This window comes from Oncorhynchus kisutch, linkage group LG12 (assembly GCF_002021735.2).
Source record: "Oncorhynchus kisutch isolate 150728-3 linkage group LG12, Okis_V2, whole genome shotgun sequence".
In the NCBI taxonomy this organism is placed as follows: Eukaryota; Metazoa; Chordata; class Actinopteri; order Salmoniformes; family Salmonidae; genus Oncorhynchus; species Oncorhynchus kisutch.
Genome location: NC_034185.2, coordinates 51,445,392 through 51,463,575, shown reverse-complemented (window position 1 = coordinate 51,463,575; position 18,184 = coordinate 51,445,392). Strand labels below are relative to the sequence as shown.

Sequence of the window (18,184 nt, the reverse complement as noted above, 5' to 3'; positions counted from 1 at the left end):
GTACAACTACACCAAAAATGTCTTCTATGCAATTTAAATAATCACAACAAAACCGGTGACACAGTCAATCAAGCAGGGGTAGCGCATGTTAAGACAGTGTTTCCCACGGTATGGTCTTGGCTTAACCCTTTTGGTACTGGATCGAGGAGACTTGAGACTGAGGTTGCACCCCAAATGGCACCGAATCCCGCAGCCTGTCCAGACTAAATGCGGTCTCTAGTAGGTCAGGAGAAGATGTGTAAGGCAGTGAAAGACAACAGGGATGGACAACTGGAGGCCCGCGGACCCCCTCGGATCAACCCCCCCCCCCAATTTTTAAAAATAGTCATCAGTAAACTTCATGGAACACAAAGAGCGACTGCCTCAGGATCGATTTTCGCCTAAAATGACATACCTAAATCTAATAACCTGTAACTCAGGCCCTGAAGGAAGGATATGCATATTATTGGTACCATTTGAAAGGAAACACTTTGAAGTTTGTGGAGATGTGGAATGTATGATAATTACACAATATATATGGTAAAAGATAATAAAAAGAAAACAACCGTTCTTTTGAATTTTTATGTACCATCATCTTTGAAATGCAATAGAAAAGGCCATAATGTATTATTCCAGCCCAGCTACAATTTAGATTTTGGCCACTAGATGGCAGCAGTGTATGTGCAAAGTTTACGACGGATCCAATGAACCATTGCATTTCTGTTCAAACTTTTGTATCAAGACTGCCCAAATGTGCCTAATTTGTTTATTAATAACTTTTCATGTTCAAAACTGTGCACTCGCCTCAAACAATAGCATGGTATTATTTCACTGTAATAGCTACTGTAAATTGGTCAGTGCAGTTAGATTTAACAAGAATTTAAGCTTTCTGCCAATATCAGATATGTCTATGTCCTGGGAAATGTTCTTGTTACTTACAACCTCATGCTAATCGCATTAGCCTACGTTAACTCAACCGTCCCGTGGAAGGGACACTTATCCCCAATACGTTTTTAATAGAAAATGACTCAAGTAAAAGTAAAAGTCACCCAGTAAAATATTACTTGAGTAAAAGTATTTGGTTTAAAATGTACTTAAGTACCAAAAGTAAATGGAATTGCTAAAATGTACTTAAGTATCAAAAGTAAATGGACAAGTATAAACCATATCAAATTCCTTATATTAAGCAAACCAGATGGCATGGTATTCTTGTTTTCAAAATGTATGGATAGCCAGGGGTACACTCTAACACAGACACAATTTACAAACGAAGCATTTGTGTTTAGTGAGTCCGCCAGATGACCAGAGATGTTCTCTTGATAAGTGTGTGAATTGGACCATTTTCCTGTCAAAATGTAACAAGTACTTTTGGATATCAGGGAAAATGTATGGAGTAAAAAGTACATTATTTTCTTTAGGAATGTAGTGAAGTAAAAGTAAAAGTTGTGAAAAATATAAATAGTAAAGTAAAGAAAAAGACGGAATTGTTAGTTACTAGGATTAAATATCAGGAATTGTGAAAAACTGAGTTTAAATGTATTTGGCTAAGGTGTATGTAAACTTCCGACTTCAACTGTATATCCGCCTCACTCTCAAATAGATAAGTAGTACTGCTAGGTTTTACACAGTCAAATATAACAAATTACTAAGTTTTTACAAAGAACTATACAAATGAAACATTTGTGAGAATATTTTAAAAATGTTTTACAAAAATAATTCAATATGAGATCTGTATGCAAAACATTTACATTTGACATTTTAGTCATTTAGCAGAGGCTCTTACCCAGAGTGACTTACAGTAAGTGCATAAAAATATTAAAATAGCTATGTGAGACAACCACATATCACAGTAAAATATATAGGATATGAACATTCCATTCCAGCAAAACATTGTATATATAGCGTTTTTCATACACATCTATGAATTATTAATCGGAGAACAATAAGGTACCCATAATCAAGAATGTCTGATGAAACAACACAAAATGTGAAAAATTGGTGGATCTAGCATTTTGGAAATAACCTCTCAAAATGTCCACACTATGAGGTTGGAATAATACTGTGAAAATGACAACAATACCCTTTTCAGTGTAAGAGCTATTTGAAAAGACAGCCTGAAATGTCAGCCTGTTTTGGTGGGATGGAGTTTTGGCCTGCCTTGTGACATCACCAGGCGGCAAATTAGTTCATAGACCAATAAGAAAGGTCTATTAACTAATCCCAGACCATGATGGACCCTCCACCTCGATCCCGCTCCAGAGTACAGGACTCAGTGTAAAGCTTATTCCTTCGACGATAAACCCGAATCCGACCATCGCCCCTGGTGAGACAAAACCGTGACTCGTCAGGGAAGAGCACTTTTTGCCAGTCCTGTCTGGTCCAGCGACGGTGGGTTTGTGCCCATAGGCGATGTTGTTGCTGGTGATGTCTGGAGAGGACCTGCCTTACAACAGGCCTACAAGCCCTCAGTCCAGCCTCTCTCAGCCTATTGCAGACAGTCTGAGCACTGATGGAGGGATTGTGCATTCCTGGTGTAACTGGTCTCACAGTACGGACATTGCAATTTATTCCTCTGGCCACATCTGCAATCCTCATCTGCAATCCTCCTTTCAGCATGCCTAAGGCACATTCACACAGATGAGCAGGGACCCTGGGCATCTTTCTTTTGGTGTTTTTCAGAGTCAGGAGAAAGGCCTCTTTAGTATCCTAAGTTTTCATAACTGTGACCTTAATTGTCTACCGTCTGTAAGCTGTTAGTGTCTTAGCGACCGTTCCACAGGTGCATGTTCATTAATTGTTTATGGTTCATTGAACAAGCATGGGAAACAGCATTTAAACCCTTTACATTGAAGATCTGTGAAGTTATTTGGATTTTTACGAATTATCTTTGAAAGACAGGGTCCTGAAAAAGGGACGTTTCTTTTTTTGCTGAGTTTGTCTTCATTGAAGATTGGACCCGAGGTGTTTCTTTGTCCTAGTTTAATCTTTTTTAGTAGGCACAGTCGTGGCCAAAAGTTGAGAATGACACAAATATACATTTTCACAAATACCGATTAATCGGCCGATTTTTTTATTGATTAATGACAATTACAACAAAACTGAATTAACACTTACATAAAACATCAATAAAATCAATTTAGCCTTAAATAAATAATGAAACATGTTCAATTTGGTTTAAATAATGCATAATAATGCAAAAACAAATTATTTGAGAAGAAGGTCCTCAGTGTAATAGTCCGGTGGCCATTTGATTAATTGTTCAGCAGTCTAATGGCTTGGGGGTAGAAGCTGTTAAGGAGCCTTTTGGTCTTAGACTTGCCACTCCGGTACTGCTTGCCGTGCGGTATCAGAGAAAACAGTCTATGACTTGGGTGACTGGAGTCTCTGACAATTTTATGGGCTTTCCTCTGACACTGCCTATTATATAGGTCCTGGATTGCAGGAAGCTTGGCCCCAGTGATGTACTGGGCCGTATGCACTACCGTCTGTAGCGCCTTACGGTCAGATGCTGAGCAGTTGCCATACCAGGCGGTGATGCAACCGGTCAGGATGCTCTCGATGGTGCAGCTGTTGAACTTTTTGAGGATCTGGGGACCCATGCCAAATCTTTTCAGTCTCCTGAGGGGGAAAAGGTTTTGTCGTGCCCTCTGGGGGCCTGTTCGGCTCACATTTTCCTGTAGTCCATGATCAGCTCCTTTGTCTTGCTCTCATTGAGGGAGAAGTTGTTGTCCTGGCACCACACTGCCAGTTCTCTGACCTCCTCCCTATAGGCCGTCTCATTGTTGTCGGTGATCAGGCTGTTGTGTCGTCAGCAAACTTAATGATGGTGTTGGAGTTGTGTTTTGCCACGCAGTCGTGATGAACAGGGAGTGCAGGAGGGGACTAAGTACACACAGTACCCAGAGTTGAGGATCAGCGTGGAAGACGTGTTGTCGCCTACCCTTACCATCTGGGGGCAGCCCGTCAGGAAGTCCTGGATCCAGATGCAGAGGGAGGGATTTAGTCCCAGGGTCCTTAGCTTAGTGATGAGCTTCGTGGGTGCTATGGTGTTGAACGCTGAGCTGTGATCAATAAACAGCATTCTAACATAGGTGTTCCTTTTGTCCAGGTGGGAAAGGGCAGTGTGGAGTGCGATTGAGATAGCGTCATCTGTGGATCTGTTGGGGCAGTATGAGAATTGGAGTGGGTCTAGGGTATCTGGGAGGATGCTGTTGATGTGAGCCATGACCATCCTTTCAAAGCTCTTCATGGCTACCGACATGAGTACTAAGGGGCGGTAATCATTTAGGCAGGTTACCTTCGCTTCCTTGGGCACAGGGACTATGGTGGTCTGCTTGAAACATGTAGGTATTACAGACTCAGTCAGGGAGAGGTTGAAAATGTCAGTGAAGACACTTGCCAGTTGGTCTGCGCATGCTTTGAGTACACGTTCTGGTAATCCATCTGGCCCCGTGGATTTGTGAATGTGTAAAGGTCTTGCTCACGTCGGCTACCGAGAGCGTTTTCACACAGTCATCCGGAACAGCTGGTGCTCTCATGCATGCTCTCGTGCATGCTTCAGTGTTGCTTGCCTCGAAGCGAGCATAAAAGGCATTTAGCCGTCTGGTAGGCTTGCGTCACTGGGCAGCTCGAGTCTGGGTTTCCCTTTGTAGTCCGTAATAGTTTTCAAGCTCTGCCACATCCGACGAGCATCAGAGCCGGTGTAGTAGGATTCAATCTTAATCCTGTATTGACGCTTTGCTTGTTTTATGTTTCGTCTGAGGGCATAGCAGGATTTCTTATAGGCGTCCGGATTAGTGTCCCGCTAGCCTTTAGCTCGATGTTGCCTGTAATCCATGGCTTCTGGTTGGGATATGTAGGTACGGTCACTGTGGGGACAACGTCGTTGATGCACTTATTGATTAAGCCGATGACTGAGGTGGTATACTCCTCAATGTCATTGAATGAATACCGAAACATATTCCAGTCTGTGCTAGCAAAACAGTCCTGTAGCGTAGCATCTGACCACTTCCGTATTGAGCGAGTCACTGGTATTTCCTGTTTTAGTTTTTGCTTGTAAGCAGGAATGAGGAGGATAGAATTATGGTCAGATTTGCCAAATGGAGGGCGGGGGAGAGCTTTGTATGCATCTCTGTGTGTGGAGTAAAGGTGGTCTATAGAGTTTTTTCCCCCTCTGGCTGCACATGTGACATGCTGGTAAAACTGATTTAAGTTGGCCATTAAAGTCCTCGGCCACTAGGAGCGCTGCTTCTGGGTAAGCATATTCTTGTTTTCTTATGGCCTTATGGAGTTATGGAGTGCCAGCATCGGTCTGTGGTGATAAACAGACGGCTACGAATAATATAGATGAGAACTGTCTCGGTAGATAGTGTGGTCTACAGCTTATCATAAGGTACTCTACCTCAGGCGAGCAATACCTCAAGACTTCTTTAATATTAGGCATTGCGCACCAGCTGTTATTGACAAGAAGACACACGTACCAGGTTTTGATGCAGCTCGACAATATGCTCTTGATTGTGTTCCTGTAGAACACTGTGAGGGCCCTCGAGAACAGGGCAAATTTCTTCAGTCTCCTGAGGTTGAAGAGTTGCTGTCATGACTTCTTCACCACGGTGTCTGTGCTGTTTGACCGTTTCAGCTCCTCGGAGTGCTGAGGAACATGATGTTTTTGACCGTCTCCATGGCAGACCTGTTGATGAGGAAGGGGGTGTGCCCAACCTGGTTTTATTTACAGTACTAGCCTTCTTGTCTAGACTATAAGTCTACTTCTTCTGAGTTTCCATGAATGGTGAAAACAGATTCACACACGTTTCAGCGCTGCCTTTGACACATTTTGATGACCATATAGGATTTAGGCTATCTCTTGTTGGTCCTTGTTATCCGGGATCTTTGGGGTGACCTTACCCCCATTGAAGTTGACATTCAAAATGGTTAAGGTTTAGGGTACGAGCGTCCCAAGGATTTTGAATAGCACTATAGTTTGTTGGGGACCTCAGACTAGGGGCGGGGTCGGAGGACTCATGCTATCCCAGCATGCAATAGTCGGAGCTGCACCCGAAACGCGCAGCCGCGGACCAACGTGCGTGAATACGGAAAGAAAAATTAATAAATGAAAATTTAATTTAGCCGGATTATTATTGTATTACAATCAACACAAACATTCATTTATCTGTACTGATACGGTGATCTTGGAGGGAACGAACGACCGAAGGTTTAGCTAGCTACTGAAAATGTCCCTGGTTTGTGCAAGTAAGTTCAAATGAATGAATGAGTCGAGTTGCCCTTCCGGAACGTTAGAGGTACACAGACCGAAAATATCACGTATGTTTGTGTATAATAATGTCTCTAGAACCTTCCCTTATTATTGTCACCATATGCATGTTATGCATTTCAATTAGCAAGCAATCCTTTTCAAACATTGTGGATCAGCTTGACATCGGCGTTATATCTGCAAAGTACAGTTAAACGGTAATGTGTCCTTCCATCTTCTGACTAGAGTTGCGTTTGCCGTATTTATATTGTAATTGCGGGCATGCACATTTACCCCTCTCGCTCTACCGTCCATCCAGTATCAAATGAGGTCCCGGAGCACCCGTGCGTGTCGCCGGTGTCCAACCAGGTGTTCGAGCGGCGGCTGATTGAGAAGTACATAGCTGAGAATGGAGCTGACCCTATGAATGGGCAGCCTCTGTCAGAGGAACAGCTGATAGATATTAAAGGTGAGGGATACATGGAGGAGAGTGTGTTCAGATCTGATGCTGAGCTGAAGTCAACACAGTAAGGGTAATCCATATCATTTGACTTCCAACTATTCCTGCATGGTGCCTGGTAATTTCTAGGCTAGAGTGTATTCTGCCATTTCAACAACAATGGTAACCCCACTAGTCAGGGGATATCTCACTACAGTAAGTTATCTTTGTCTCCTCCTGCCTCAGTCTCTCACCCCATCAGACCCAAAGCTCCCTCATCCACTAGCATCCCAGCCATCCTCAAAGCTCTGCAGGACGAGTGGGTGAGTCCATGTTTACTCGGCTACACTCCCCTTCGCTGTGTCTGAACTGAGACACACACACACACTCTTCTAAAACGATTTCTCTCTTAGGATGCGGTGATGCTCCACAGTTTCACCTTGAGGCAGCAGCTGCAGACAACGCGTCAAGAACTAAGCCACGCCCTCTACCAGCACGACGCCGCCTGCAGGGTCATCGCCCGTCTCACCAAGGAGGTCACTGCCGCCAGAGAGGGTGAGATATATATATACATACATACACACACACACATTATGCACTTATATACACACACGCTTATGTACACACACACACACACACACACATTATGCACTTATATACACACACGCTTGTGTACACACACACACACACATTATGCACTTATATACACACACACATTTTGCACTTATATACACACACGCTTGTGTACACACACACACATTATGCACTTATATACACACACACACGCTTGTACACTCAACACATGATTATACATTCTAACACACAGAGTATTATAGACAGACACACAGGCAAGCATACTTGCACACACTCTTATGTTAATCTGGAAACAGCTTTGGATGTTAGTGGCCATGGGGCGTCACTTCTCATTTCTCCTCTGCTATGTTTTACCCTTCTCTCTCCCCGTAGCTCTGGCCACTCTGAAGCCACAGGCAGGATTGGTGGTGACTCAGGCAGTCGCTTCCCAGCCCCATGTCACGGTCAGTGATTGGCTTAAAGCCCTCAGTCAATATTTTTTAATTGATAGTTAACTGGTTCTTGATTGAAGTCTCCGGTCTAAGTGAGACCTGTAAAGTTGTAGTATCTATATGTTCATATAAAAATGAGTTTTAACAGCTGACGCAAATACACATTTTCTAATGAGGAATGTACAATTCTCGTTTGTTATTGATTCTATGTTTCATCTCGCAGGCTGGAGGTGCAGGAGAGCCCATGGAGGTCAGTGAGCAGGTGGGAATGATACCAGAGATCATACAGAAGGTAAGAGATGTCCTCACATACATTCACATCCACAGTACAAGAGGAATGATACCACCCTGTTTTACTAGACTATCATGTGCGTTCATTGCAAATAGTACCATATAAGGCCGCGGTGTATCAAACCTTGAAATAACCAATCAACCATGCTGTCACACTACACAGCACAGTGTCCTATACTAAGATGTCCACCTCTCTCCACAGCTGCAAGACAAGGCCACGGTCCTGACCACGGAGAGAAAGAAGGTAACTATTCAAATGCCAAAGAAGTCCCTATCAAGCAACCTCCCTGTTGTTATTCATAGAAGAACCTACCTAATGTCCAACCAGTTGTCAGCTTAGTATGGGCTGTGTCTCCAATGGAGTACAATGGCGCCCTACTCCCTACATAGGGCACTACTTTTGAACGGGGGCCATAGGGTGACATTTGGGACATGGCCATGCTAGGATACATTTTTGTCCACACTTCACCTCTACCGTCTCTCTTCCCACAGAGAGGAAAGACAGTTCCAGAAGAGCTGGTCCGAACGGAGGACCTCAGCAAGTACAGACAAGTCGCTACCCATGCTGTGAGTACGTGTGTGTGTGACGTCTAGCTATGGCTGGTGTTGGAACACTTTATTCTTCAAACCTTGGGCAAGTTCAGAAAGGTTCCTCCCTGTTTCAGATCATTTTTCTTCCATTTCATTCCTACTGAACACAGCCCTAAATTATGTTTATGTATCTGTCTCTCTCGCTCTGTGTGTCTGTCTGTCAGGGTCTCCACAGTGCCAGTGTGCCTGGGATCCTGTCTCTGGACCTGTGTCCCTCCGACACCAACAAAGTGCTCACTGGTGAGACACACACACACAGTCTACGGCCCATTGTAGATATACACACACATTGTTTCTGTTTGAATTCCATCAAAATGCTTCCTCCCTCCCTTGAGGAAACAAAAATACTATGGCACACCCTACATTTCCTATATAGTGCACTGCTCTTGACCAGAAGGCTGACGCTTGGGACGCAGACCCTGGCCCGACCCAGATAAACCCCTAACCTCTCTGTCTCCCTCTACAGGCGGGGCTGATAAGAACGTGGTGGTGTTTGATAAGAAGGAGGAGCAGATCATCGCAACCCTGAAAGGACATACCAAGAAGGTCACCTCTGTCATCTACCACCCCTCTCAGGTGAGACGCACACACTTCCTTTCCTTTACTCTCCATTGACATAGTCCGCAGCAATGTCTTGCACTGGAATTACTCTGTAACTCTAATATCCCTTACCTCAACAATTTCTCTCTCCCCCCTTTCCTTCTCTGCGCACTCTCCTCCTCTCCCTCTCCAGTCGGTAGTGTTCTCAGCCTCTCCAGACAGCACTATCCGCGTGTGGTCCGTTACCGGGGGCAACTGTGTCCAGGTGGTGCGGGCTCACGAGGCGAGCGTCACCGGGCTCTCCCTCCACGCCACCGGAGACTACCTGCTCAGCTCCTCCGAGGATCAGGTAACACAGACACACACACAAAACATATGTACACACACATGGATTTGGATGTCAAGAACATTATGTAAAGACAATTTTTATCTACGGTCTCCCCCTCTTTCTCTACTTTTTATCGCTTCCCTTTTCTCTCTCCATCAGTACTGGGCCTTTTCTGACATCCAAACAGGTCGTGTTCTCACCAAGGTCACTGATGAGGCTGCAGGATGTGGTGAGTGCTTCTCTCTCCTGCTCTTTATTATTTTTATTGAGGATATGGGAGTAAGTAAGTAGCCTTGTCCAAGCCAGAACAGCCCATAGGGCAGGAGCATATATCCTGTTTCTGTGGTGTGAGGCAGCTTGATGTATAGGTACACCCCCTAGACAGGACACTAGTCTACCACAGGGTGGAGTGAAAGGGCAGTGGACTGGATTCGAACCATGGCGATTGTGGCAGCTCTAATCGCTGGACCACACCGTTGGACCTCTCTCTCTCTTTGTCTTCCCAGACATTTTATTGACCACATGTTGCTAGGGACAAGACATTTTATTGACCACATGTTGCTAGGGACAAGACATTTTATTGACCACATGTTGCTAGGGACAAGACATTTTATTGATCACGTGTTGCTAGGGACAAGACATTTTATTGACCACGTGTTGCTAGGGACAAGACATTTTATTGACCACATGTTGCTAGGGACAAGACATTTTATTGACCACATGTTGCTAGGGACAAGACGTTTTAGTTGCTAGGGACAAGACGTTTTAGTTGCCACATGTTGCTAGGGACCAGCTTCCTCTAATAGTCTGTCAGTATCCAAAAGTAGCATTTCCTAACTGTGGGGTCAGCTCACCAAATAATTTCCCACATATCAAGCCCCTTAAATGCCAGGTTGTCTTTCCTATGTAAATGGGTAGACAAAAAACAATAACATTTAATCAATCTCCCCCCTGTGAATTGACTGACCTAGTACCTAACTGGAGTAACTGAAATAAAAGACAGTATTTCCAACCACCCAGTCCCCTGTACTCTCTGAAAGCACACGGATACATTGCAAATACATGTTCTTTACACATCCTGTCCTGTACCCCTCCAGCTCTGACCTGTGCCCAGTTCCACCCTGACGGTCTGATCTTCGGGACGGGGACGGCCGACTCTCAGATCAAGATCTGGGACCTGAAGGAGCGCACCAACGTGGCCAACTTCCCCGGCCACATCGGCCCTGTCACCTCCATCGCCTTCTCTGAGAACGGATACTACCTGGCTACAGGTGAGATTGCTGTGTGTTTGTGAGAGAGAGGACTCTGTGTGTGTGTGTGAGCGCACACGTGAGAGAGAAGATTAGATTTGTGTGTGTGTCAGTCTCTGTTACACTCTCTGTGAGTGAGTGACTGTGTGTGAAGTTGTCTTTATTCCTTTCTGTAAACACTGTTAAACATTATTGCTCACCTCCAGTGGTGATTTTAGCATGTAAATCTTGGTGGGGCAAACTCCCCCTAATTTTTTGGGATGCAGGCCAGAGAAGCCACAAAACAATACATGAATTGCACTTTAACGGTGACAAAATCTACCCACAAACGGTTATGGCCTGCTTAAATCTGTCTCAACAGCTGAGCTTTCTGTTCAGCACCATGGAGTGAATCCTTACCACCGCTACACCTGTCTATTAGCAGAGCCTTGTCTGGCAGCAAAACTGCCTTTAAAAAAACAAAAACATAACTGATATGGCTGACTTGCTTAAACAAATGTGGTTTCTACTGACAATTGAGATGTCCAAACTATGGCATAAGCGAACGACGAGCGGATAAGAGGCCATCAGTAATTTTGATTAAGACATTAATGAGCGAGCTAGGACAGACGTAGTCAATATAACTATTTGTTCAGCACTTCTGAAATGTACACATGACAGAATTCAGAACATGGGCCGTTCTTAGTGTTCTCCCTGTACACCAAGTCAGAACCGTAGGATAAATAAAGGGGGCATATAAGCAGACAATGCCATTTCTTACAATATTCAATTACATTTCTCTAAAACCGGCTATAGGCTACAGGTGCACCAACAAGTCAGAACAGTAGGCTAAGTTAGGGATCAGATTATTAAGGTGAGGCACATGGGCTACTAATAGCTTACTACACAACATACACTTAGTATTACTTTTCTGTCTACAGTATACATATCTCCCTGGAATATTACATCATTTATGCGGCAGCATACAATACATATTTGGACTCAACTTGTTGAGCTGTGCTCACTTGAACAGGAAGGTGGCACGGTGTTCCTTTTTTGTGGGAAAACTTTCTCATTAAAGTCTAGCATTCTCTTGATTTATGGTGCTTTCGAGACACCTGGGAACTCTGGGGGGAAAAAGTTTAATCATGACGTCATCAGGTCGGAGCTCTATAAAGAGTTCCCGACTTGGAATTCCGAGTTGGATGACCTTTCAAAACATATTTTCCCAGTCAGAGCTCTTTAAAAAAAAAATCCCCCCCCAGAACTCCCAGTTGTCTTGATCTCACTGAAGTTTGGCAGAAGTCATGCTGTATTGACAGCATAACCAATGTATTCAACCTTTTCTGGCTCATGGCCATGTGAATGTTTATCCTTTCAAGCTTGGAAAAGAGACTTTAAACCCAGACTCGGACCACACACCCACTCCACTGAATAGCAGGATAGTGATTCCTTGCAAACCACTCATTGTTGAATTTGCTATTTCCAACTTGTTGTGTAACGTTTATGTCCAATGGCCCATGAGCATCGATATGTTTTATCTATGATTTCCCTTCATATGACAAGCATTGAAAAGGATTTGCCAGTAGATTGTTGACTTGATTCATAATGACGACTGCTTGTCTATCTTGTTAGCTAAGATTTTGAAAGTATGATGTTGACATGATCAGTCCAATCAAAGCTACGGTAGATTTAATGTCATTTTATCAGTGGCCAATGACCTTGAGCCTTCTTGGATGGGCACTTATAATGTAAATCTATGGCAGTACCCAAGGGGCTTGAATTGTCAAGCTCTCCCTGTAGATTTTGTGGTGACGTAGTGTCCCCATGAGTGACAGAACACTGAGCCAATTGTGAATAAAAATATGTATGATCACATTTATAGCAAAAAATAAATGATTCAGTAGCTGTTTTCCTGGTATTTCTGCCGTTTTTGTTTCAGAGCTGGTAAATTTAAATTCACAAAGTCAAAGAACTACAAATCCTATAGCCTATCCCACCTTGTGTTGCAAAACTGCATGTGAAGACCTGAGTTGAAAGATACATTTTTAGAAGCGCTGCACACAGGCATAAAAGTTTGTCTAATTTACTTGAAATTAAAGCCTACTGAAGTGAGGCTTTGTCCTTGTTTCTTGGTTATTTACATTGTTTAAATTCACAAGCTAGGTTGTTTTTTAATGTTCGAGTTTCAACTGCTAGGTAATAGAGGACAATGCATCTACTAGTCAGACTCTCAATGGCACAAACATGATTTGAGTCACGTTACCATGGCAACATCCACCTTTTTTATTTATTTATTTTTTACCTTTATTTAACCAGGCAAGTCAGTTAAGAACAAATTCTTATTTTCAATGACGGCCTAGGAACGAACAGTGGGTTAACTGCCTGTTCAGGGTTCAGAACGACAGATTTGTACCTTGTCAGCTCGGGGGTTTGAACTTGCAACCTTCCGGTTACTAGTCCACCGCTCTAACCACTAGGCTACCCTGCCACCCCTTAAAGGGGCAGGTGAACATTTATGTATCATCTGTGATATTTTGGTTAGAAGACTGGTCACAAATAAAATGTTACAATATACCACTACTTCTTACTAGTCCTACATTTTGTTTTTTAGAAACATTACAAAGCATGCTCATCTTTTTTTCATGTTTTGTTGGTGTAATTATTGTGAACCAAAATATTTTGGCTGGTTAAATAAAATCTAGTGGCTGGTAGATAAAAAAAATTATCTACTTGACACAGTGGCTGGTGGATCAAAAAGTACATGTTTGGCCCTGCTCACCTCACCCTCCTCTCTCATGTCTCCAGGTGCACAGGACAGCTCAGTGAAGCTCTGGGATCTGAGGAAGCTGAAAAATTTCAAAACCATCACCCTGGACAACAACTATGAGGTAAGTAGTGCACGTCTGTCATGACCTCTATTCCCTACACTACTTTTGGCCAGAGCCAAGTGCCAAGTGAAATCCGCTGCTATTTGAGAGACAGTCGTTGTAGACTGTACACTGGACATTCAGAAGCTAGTCGTGCTACAATCTAGCCTGGTCCCACATCTGTTTGTGCTCTTGCCATCTCCATTTCCGTCACTGGCTTGAAAATTCCATAAGGAGTTTGCAAGAGACCAGAAACCGACTGGCACCCAGGCTAGCAATGGTCTGCTCTGTATGAATACTGTAATCTCCTGGTACTGAACTACCCTGTAAATTTAGATAAATGATATGTGAGTCTCTTTCCTCTCCCTCAGGTGAAGTCCCTGGTGTTTGACCAGAGTGGGACGTACCTGGCTGTGGGTGGCACTGACATCAGGGTCTACATCTGTAAGCAGTGGTCCGAGGTCCTCAACTTCACAGGTAAGAGAATGCACTGTGTGTGTCATACTGCTAGAGATGCAATGGCGAGTGGTGGTGAGTTAGCTTGGGACAGAAACAGTGGTCTAGAGGTGGGTCTTCAAAGTGCCTGGCTGGATGACGATAATAGCAAGTGTGTGTATATATATAGTACCTTATGAAATATTCACACAAAAAATATCTTTCAGGTTTACTATTTAGTTTATCAGCACCTCCCCAACTTTATTGGGTGTGCGTCAACTCATGCTTTTGAGTTGATTTCAAGTCAAAACATTTTTGTTTTTCTTTACCCAGAACACACTGGGGTGGTGACAGGCGTGGCTTTCGGGGAGCACGCCCAGTTCCTCACCTCCACTGGAATGGACAGGAGCCTCAAATTCTACAGCCTGTAACAACACAGATCATATGAGCAGAGTGATGGATGTCTCTGATTGGCTGGCCTCTGAGGTCACGCTGAGGATGTATGCATGGGAAGAGACTTTGGCTGTGTCCCAAATGGCACCCTAGGGAAAAGGATTCCATCTGGGGGGGGGACAGACCCTGCAGCAGTTGATCAGAAGGGACATGCAGCTTGATTGGATAATAAACTGAGGCTAGAATGTAAGAATGGATTTTTAACTGATATGCTCTTAATAATAAGGATCGGACCCTTTTTTTCAATTTTCGCCTAAAATTACATCCCTAAATCTAACTGCCTGTAGTTCAGGAACTGAAGCAAGGATATGCATATTCTTGATACCATTTGAAAGGAAACACGTTTGAAGTTTATGGAAATGTGAAATTAATTTGAGATTTACAAAAGAATACAAAAAAACCATCAGCTTTGAAATGCAAGAGAAAGGCCACAATGCATTATTGCAGTTTAGGTGCAATTTAGATTTTGGAGTGTATGTGCAAAGTTTTAGACTGATCCAATGAACCATTGCATTAATGTTCAAAATGTTGTATGAAGTCTGCCCAAATGTGCCTAGTTGGTCTATTGATACATTTTCAGTACATAACTGTGCACTCTCCTAAAACAATAGCATGGTATTCTTAGCTACTGTAAATTGGACAGTGCAGTTAGATTAACAACCTGCCCAGGGGCTGCAGTTGAAAATTAGCTGGCTGGCTAAAACCGGCACTTATACTGAAACGTTGATTAATGTGCACTGTCCCTGTAAAAAATAAACTCAAACAAGAATTCAAGCTTTCTGCCCGTATCAGATATCTTTGTCCTGGGAAATGTTCATGTTACTTACAAACTCATGCTAATCGCATTAGCGCGCCCGTCCCGTGGGGGGGACACCAATCCCGTAGAGGTTTTAACAATGGTGAAACAGAGCATATCAGTTTGGATTCCAGGCTACTAGAATGCACCCAAAATATGTCATACAACAATCCTATTGTATATGGCTCATACTATGTTATTGTTGTATTTTACCTTTATTTAACTAAATCAAAGTTTATTTGTCACGTGCGCCGAATTCAACAGGTGTAGACCTTACAGTGAAACGCTTACTTACAGGCTCTAACCAATGGTGTGAAAAAAAGTGTAAGTAGGTAAGTAAAGAAATAAAACAACAGTAAAACGACATTTGAAAATAAGAGTAGCAAGGCTATATACAGACACCGGTTAGTCAGGCTTATTGAGGTAGTATGTACATGAAGGTATGGTTAAAGTGACTATGCATATATGATGAACAGAGAGTAGCAGAAGCGTAAAAAAGAGGGGTTGGCGGGTGGTGGGACACAATGCAGATAGCCTGGTTAGCCAATGTGCGGGAGCACAGGTTGGTCGGCCCAATTGAGGTAGTATGTACATGAACGTATAGTTAAAGTGACTAGGCAAGTCAGTTAAGAACAAATTCTTATTTACAATGACGGCCTAGGAACAGTGGGTTAACTGCCTTGTTCAGGGGCAGAACGACAGATTTTTACCTTGTCAGCTCCGGGGATTTGATCTAGCAACCTTTCGGTTATTGGCCCAACACTCTAACCACTGGGCCGAGAGCCATGGGATGTGTCCCAAATGACACCTTATTCCCTATATAGTGCTGCACTACTTTTGAAAGGGGCCCTGGTCAAAGGTTGTACACGATAAAGGGAATAGGGTGCCATTCGGGACTTGGGCATTGACTGAATCACACCAAGAGACATACAAGCATATTGTAGACCATGTCCTTTCATCAATGTGTATATAGTACCTTCTAAGACACCCATACCACACACACAAGGGAGCACAAACAGAGAGGTGACTTCAGAGTGAACATTGTTGTTGTGGATATACACTGCTCAAAAAAATAAAGGGAACACTAAAATAACACATCCTAGATCTGAATGAATGAAATATTCTTATTAAATACATTTTTCTGTACATAGTTGAATGTGCTGACAACAAAATCACACAAAAATGATCAATGGAAATCAAATTTATCAACCCATGGAGGTCTGGATTTGGAGTGACACTCAAAATTAAAGTGGAAAACCACACTACAGGCTGATCCAACTTTGATGTAATGTCCTTAAAATAAGTCAAAATGAGGCTCAGTAGTATGTGTGGCCTCCACGTCCCTGTATGACCTCCCTACACCGCCTGGGCATGCTCCTGATGAGGTGGCGGATGGTCTCCTGAGGGATCTCCTCCCAGACCTGGACTAAAGCATCCGCCAACTCCTGGACAGTCTGTGGTGCAACGTGGCGTTGGTGGATGGAGCAAGACATGATGTCCCAGATGTGCTCAATTGGATTCAGGTCTGGGGAACGGGTGGGCCAGTCCATAGCATCAATGCCTTCCTCTTGCAGGAATTGCTGACACACTCCAGCCACATGAGGTCTAGCATTGTCTTGCATTAAGAGGAACCCAGGGCCAACCGCACCAGCATATGGTCTCACAAGGGGTCTGAGGATCTCATCTCGGTACCTAATGGCAGTCAGGCTACCTCTGGCGAGCACATGGAGGGCTGTGCGGCCCCCCAAAGAAATGCCACTCCACACCATGACTGACCCACCGCCAAACCGGTCCTGCTGGAGGATGTTGCAGGCAGCAGAACGTTCTCCACGGCGTCTCCAGACTGTCACGTCTGTCACGTGCTCAGTGTGAACCTGCTTTCATCTGTGAAGAGCACAGGGCGCCAGTGGCGAATTTGCCAATCTTGGTGTTCTCTGGCAAATGCCAAATGTCCTGCACGGTGTTGGGCTGTAAGCACAACCCCCACATGTGGATGTCGGGCCCTCATACCACCCTCATGGAGTCTGTTTCTGACCGTTTGAGCAGACACATGCACATTTGTGGCCTGCTGGAGGTCATTTTGCAGGGCTCTGGCAGTGCTCCTCCTGCTCCTCCTTGAACAAAGGCGGAGGTAGCTGTCCTGCTGCTGGGTTGTTGCCCTCCTACGGCCTCCTCCACGTCTCCTGATGTACTGGCTTGTCTCCTGGTAGCGCCTCCATGCTCTGGACACTACGCTGACAGACACAGCAAACCTTCTTGCCACAGCTCACAGCAAACCTTCTTGCCACAGCTCACATTGATGTCCCATCCTGGATGAGCTGCACTACCTGAGCCACTTGTGTGGGTTGTAGACTCCGTCTCATGCTACCACTAGAGTGAAAGCACCATCAAGCATTCAAAAGTGACCAAAACATCAGCCAGAAGGTGGTCACCACCTGCAGAACCACTCCTTTATTGGGGGTGTCTTGCTAATTGCCTATAATTTCCACCTGTTGTCTATTCCATTTGCACAACAGCATGTGCAATTGATTGTCAATCAGTGTTGCATCCTAAGTGGACAGTTTGATTTCACAGAAGTGTTCCCTTTATTTTTTTGAGCAGTGTATATATTTTTGAAACTCAGTGCCATCTTATTTTGATTAATATCGTAACAGTATCAGAATGTGGTCTTAGTCTTTACAGCTTGTGGATTTCATGTTGATTTCATGCCTTCTATTCTCCATTTCCGCGTTTAAAAAAAACGATCCATTATGTTTATTGGACAATGTGAATGATTTTGATTAGTTGGTAAATTATGCCATTGATTTGATGAAATTCTAATATTTGTACATTTTTAAACCCTCGGTTCCATTTCAGTTTTTTTTCCTTATCTTTATTTCATTATCCGATTGTCCTTCATTTCTCTCTTCATGAAATTCCTGTTTTATGGATTTTTCTTTTACACATCTTTTGCCAGGT

General features: G+C 43.7%; 1 protein-coding gene across 2 annotated transcripts; it reads left to right on the top strand.

Moving 5' to 3' along the window:
- The first annotated feature begins 5,993 nt into the window (after positions 1-5,993).
- On the top strand, positions 5,994-15,204 carry LOC109900370 (pre-mRNA-processing factor 19). 2 transcript variants are annotated; one of them, XM_020496060.2, is made up of 16 exons: positions 5,994-6,228; positions 6,549-6,698; positions 6,915-6,991; positions 7,082-7,223; positions 7,635-7,705; positions 7,917-7,985; positions 8,187-8,228; positions 8,477-8,551; positions 8,740-8,815; positions 9,042-9,151; positions 9,309-9,464; positions 9,603-9,672; positions 10,541-10,714; positions 13,481-13,563; positions 13,914-14,019; positions 14,311-15,204. In XM_020496060.2, exons 1-16 carry the CDS (start codon positions 6,210-6,212, stop codon positions 14,406-14,408), a joined length of 1,518 nt encoding a protein of 505 aa, XP_020351649.1. In that variant the 5' UTR covers positions 5,994-6,209; the 3' UTR covers positions 14,409-15,204. The 2 variants fall into 2 exon arrangements, with proteins under 2 accessions (XP_020351649.1, XP_020351650.1); XM_020496061.2 differs by lacking the exon at positions 5,994-6,228 and adding an exon at positions 6,257-6,447.
- Positions 15,205-18,184: the final 2,980 nt, after the last annotated feature.